The 5,000-nt window shown below is 31.7% G+C and overlaps 1 protein-coding gene and 1 long non-coding RNA gene across 2 annotated transcripts; both read right to left on the bottom strand.

The window, feature by feature from the left end:
- Positions 1-268: 268 nt before the first annotated feature.
- LOC146724575 (uncharacterized) lies at positions 269-1,375 on the bottom strand. Its single transcript, XM_085479623.1, has 4 exons — positions 1,324-1,375; positions 933-1,092; positions 571-670; positions 269-330 (listed from the first exon to the last, which is right to left on the bottom strand). Exons 1-4 carry the CDS (start codon positions 1,324-1,326, stop codon positions 285-287), a joined length of 309 nt encoding a protein of 102 aa, XP_085335749.1. The 5' UTR covers positions 1,327-1,375; the 3' UTR covers positions 269-284.
- A 1,618-nt stretch (positions 1,376-2,993) lies between these two features.
- Positions 2,994-3,938, bottom strand: LOC146724576 (uncharacterized). Its single transcript, XR_014924014.1, has 3 exons — positions 3,652-3,938; positions 3,268-3,423; positions 2,994-3,151 (listed from the first exon to the last, which is right to left on the bottom strand). It is a non-coding gene; the product is annotated as an uncharacterized LOC146724576 (long non-coding RNA).
- Positions 3,939-5,000: the final 1,062 nt, after the last annotated feature.

Consider the following 5,000-nt stretch of genomic DNA (forward strand, 5'->3'; position numbering starts at 1 on the left):
TGATTTAACTATTAATAAAAAAATTTTTTACATCTTATTTATTTGCTCGTTTAGTTGGCCTACTATATATGATTGTTTAATTTTGTTTAATTTATACGAGCCTCTCATTAATTAATTTTAATACATTCAAAATAAAAAAAGTTCATATGCAAAAATAAACTCTATAAAATCTATAAATAAACGTAATAATAATAAACTGTGCAATAAACGTAATAATAAACGTTCAAATATTTTATTTATTATATATTAAAATTATTCTATTTAATAACCTGTCCTTTTCTTGTTTAGATCTCCTCATTTTCGCATCTCTTCTTTTGTTCTTCCTTTTTCCTAAAAAGAAATATGTGATTGTTATACATAGGTGCAATAAGTCAATTCTGCAATAAATATTCTATACAAAAATAACAATAAGTTCTTAAATGTTGTATTTAATTTAAAAAAACTAATACACGCAATAATGAACAGATAGTGCATGTGTTCACCCTCTTTAAAATCAGTTTCTTATAAAAATAAAAAGTTTGAGATAAGATGATAAAATAGTTAAATTGAGGTATATTATATATAACTTACAAATCTCGGTCAAATCTCTGCTTGGCTAAAATTAGCCATCTTGCAATTATATCCTCAACTTCCTTATTTGTTAAATTGGTTCTTGAAGTTCGCGCAGCATCTAACAACAAGTTTAAACAGATATGTGTGGTTATAGATTATATAAAAATTTAAAGCGACTTAATTTTATATATATATATATATGTATATATGTATATATACTATTCAAAATTATTTTATATTCCTATGATTACATATTATTGAATAATGATATTAGAGTTTTAATAGCATCATCCAATATAACCATGCATAGAATGCTATATATAAAGTGTCAAAAATATGTCAATAAAAACATTTCTGTGATTAAATATTTATATACTTACTTATGATACATATAGTAATGCGAAGATTTTTAAAGGCATTTTTCAATTTTGCACCAGCCCAACTATATTCCATTGCTAATTTATTTGTTAAAATATGTTTCATCATGTACGAAATCACATCATGATGATCCTTACCTCCTAAAAAGCTCAATTGTCTTGTCTAAAAATATAAAATAATTTAATTAATATTAGTTTATGATCTAAAAATATCAAAATAATAAACATTTGTTTTTCTCTTATAAAAAAAGTTAACATTACTTTTCTTTTAACTTCTTTAAAATTATTTAACATTATATAAATAAATAAATATGTCCAAAATATTGCTTTTTATAAGACATTTCAATAAAATGTTTCTAATCGTAAGTATAAAATAATAATATTTTGTATATACCATTTCTGCAGCAACACATTTGTTTTTTAATTGATTATCAATTCTCTGTAATTGTTCTACGGTATCTGCTGGCAAATCGAAATCATAATGTTCATCTTTTTTTAAATCCGTTTCCTCATTTTTTCTTATGTGATTATCCAACTTTATTAAACGTTCATCAATTGTTGTAAGATTTAACAATACTGCATTTAGTTTCCTGATAATTAAATTATGAAAATCTGCAAAAATAATTGACACATATTATTGTATATCTACTCATTGTCAGATTATATAAATATTATGAATTATATACCATTTTAAATATGTTTACAGTGATATAAATAAAAAAAGTTAAAACTTTAATAATATATATATATATATATATATAGGTAAGCTTTTACAAAAATTTAAAATTAATAACAGATATATTTTTACCTACATCAATCTCAGCATTACAAGTATCGGATGTAGATATTGTATCTGAATTTTGTGGAACAAGGTCATCTTTATTTGCTGTTCGATGTTCTTGTGAACTTATAGATTTACTATATGTAACTGCAGACTTTTTAGACTGAATATTAATTATTTTTTCATTACTTATTTGTATCGGAGGCTTAGTTATTTTCTTATAATTTTTTATCAGTGGTTTTTTTATTTCATAAGTCATTTTGCTTTTATTTAAATCGTTTGATATATTAGAAGCTTCATCTAAATCATTGCTTGTGTCAGTTCTATCTGAATTATCAGAAGAACTTGAAATTTTTTTTACTCGATTCATTTTCTTATCACCTTGTATTAATGGTGTCTTTATTTCACAGATTTTGCTCTTATTTATTGTTAAAGCTTTTGGTGTATTAGGAAAATTATCTAACTCTAAATCATTGCGAGTTTTTAATTTATTGATGCTTGTGTCGCTTGTATCAGAATTATCAGGAGATGAACCTGTATTTTTTTTTGCTCGTTGATATCTCGATTTTTTGAGGTTATTTCCATCATCACCATCTATATCGGATATTTGTTCAGCTAATTTAAGTTTGTCTATAGCTTTATCATATGTATCTAAAACGTATAAAATTTTTGAATATTAAAAATTAGATTTTTGTTTTTATATATTTTATAATCAAATATCACTTAAAATTTAAATTTTAATATATACTTTTAATACATATATATTATAATTTTAATTTATATAATTTTTGATAAAAAAATAAAATACATTTTTTATATTACTAACCGCTGCTACCAAAAATACGGATTATTTTATATAATTGCCAATCATCAGAAGGAAATATTCTTTTCATAATTGCTTTATTTATCTTAATTTGACTTGTATATGATGGCCATTTACATTCCTTATTATTTTCAGTTAACCATTCAGAAGGAACAATTTGTAAACCATCTTCGAACTCCACAATATTATACGCCATAATAACTGTAAATAAAAATTGATCAGCATTGAAATTATAAATAATCTATGATGTAAATAATATGATAAAAATGTGACGATAATAATAATAATAATAATAATATTTGCAATTTATATTAGAGTATTATAATTACGTTTAATTATTTAATTACAAATGCAAATTAATATTAAACATGTATTATTCAGTTGTGTGTAACATCGGAAATATAATATAATTTTTTTTATAAGGCATTTTCAACATTTTTGCTCTAATTTTATTATGCTGCATATGTGGTGGATGACTGTAAGTCCGACAAAATTCCAATATTCCATGGGAATCTATCAAAATCTATATTGTCATACTTAGCCAATGTATTACGCAATATATTATGGTATATACAGGCCAGATGCTTGCAATGACACTGAGCAATAAGATCCTTGCCACTACAATCACAATGATAAAAATGATTAAATAAATTTTAAAAAATATATTATTTTGATACAAAGTGTGTGATGAATAATATTTAATTTTGTATATTAATTATTGGATATATATGTACCTGCAATAAGAAAATGCCAGAAAAATTGTAAAATAGTTCCTATAGCACTGATATTAGATTTATCTTGTTAAGCTAATCAAATGCTGCGATGATAACTAGCCATTGCCCAACCCATGCTCACAAGTGAGCTGATAATGCTACCTGCTTGATGTACAACTGAAAAAAATATAGGAGCTAATTAAGAAAATTATTAAAAATATATGCACACTCATACATAGGCATTTATAATTTATATAATTGAAATATTATTGAAATAATAGCAAAATATCTGATTTTGTATCACAGACTGTAAACTTGCACATAAATTATTATGACAATAAATTTGCAAATAATAACATTAAAATTGAATGTAAAAATTGAAATTGAAAATTGAAAATATCTAACCCCGCACGCTGTCAATATAGCGGAGGGCAACTATCGCCGTCTGTTGTAAAACGTGCGAGATGGACATTTCCAATACATGCATCTATTCATGTGTTGTGTACGTGTGATATATGTGTGCGCATGTGTTGTATACGTGTGAATACGTGTAGCACGATACTACTATGTTTGCGTGGTCGATGATAATAATGATGACGGGGACGTTTCTTAAAAGAAATTTTTCATATTTCGACTTTGCAATTATATATCTCTGCTTACAAATCACGTAGAGCAGAAATAAAGACACTTTTATTATATAATTCAAACTCAATCTATCGATTAAGTCTAGTATAAACTTGATTGCTTCAGCCGTTATTGAGAATTCGAAATATTATAAAGACTCAAATGTCCGACTCGCGTTAAGATACACGGTGTCTCGGCTACGCCCTTAACTGGTCGCGAGACACTACCGTGTCTCTTGATAGTACCCAACCGGCCGGCCAGGCGGTCGGCGACGCACGGTCCTACGCACGGCCGTATGCGAGCGCGAGCGCCGAAAGGCGCGTTCAATCGAGACATTGTCGCGGAGAGCGAACGATCGAAAAGTCCTATTGTACGATAAAATATTATCACGATAGCCGTATGGCGAATGTCAAACAACGATAATTAGCATTAATTAAGAAGGAAACAAACGAAATGCCGGGACAATAAGGTATAAGCACCGACGGTACCTCCGGGCCGGGCGGCACCTCCGGGCCGGGCGGCACCTCCGGGTCGGGCGGCACCTCCGGGCTAGGCGACACCTCCGGGAACCACGGCCGACCGGCGACACCTCCGGGCCGGGCGACACCTCCGGGAACCACGGCCGACCGGCGGCACCTCCGGGCCGGGCGACACCTCCGGGAACCACGGCCGACCGGCGGCACCTCCGGGCCGGGCGACACCTCCGGGAACCACGGCCGACCGGCGACACCTCCGGGCCGGGCGACACCTCCGGGAACCACGGCCGACCAGCGACACCTCCGGGACGGGCGGCACCTCCGGACGACCGAATGATCTCTCGAAGTCAGACGACCGCCGGCGGTACCTCCGGAACACTTAACGACGATTTACGGCGCCGCAACGAGGAGAGCTACGTAAAAACGTTTCGGACGAAAGTTACTTACTATTCGGCACTCGCTCGACATGAGGGCGCTGTCCGATTACTAACTCGAAACGTGTCTCTCAAACCCACGTGTCGGAGACATATATTTCGAATTATTACGGATGATACGCAACACGCAAGCTGCGGTGACCGCGATTACGGTACGGAACACTCGCCCAATGCGAAATCACGCGCGCGGCAACCGAGACGGCTCGTTACGGGCGTGATT

This window comes from Nylanderia fulva, unplaced genomic scaffold (assembly GCF_048542155.1).
Source record: "Nylanderia fulva isolate GAGA-0341 unplaced genomic scaffold, ASM4854215v1 Scaffold1253, whole genome shotgun sequence".
Classification (NCBI taxonomy): domain Eukaryota; kingdom Metazoa; phylum Arthropoda; class Insecta; order Hymenoptera; family Formicidae; genus Nylanderia; species Nylanderia fulva.

Bases quoted from the DNA above. Each gene is read 5' to 3' on its own strand.
- LOC146724575 (XM_085479623.1), bottom strand. The intron at 671-932 runs GTAAGTATATAA...ACTTGTTGTTAG, and splicing joins CATTACTATATGTATCATAA to ATGCTGCGCGAACTTCAAGA. The intron at 331-570 runs GTAAGTTATATA...ATTTCTTTTTAG, and splicing joins CAGAGATTTGACCGAGATTT to GAAAAAGGAAGAACAAAAGA.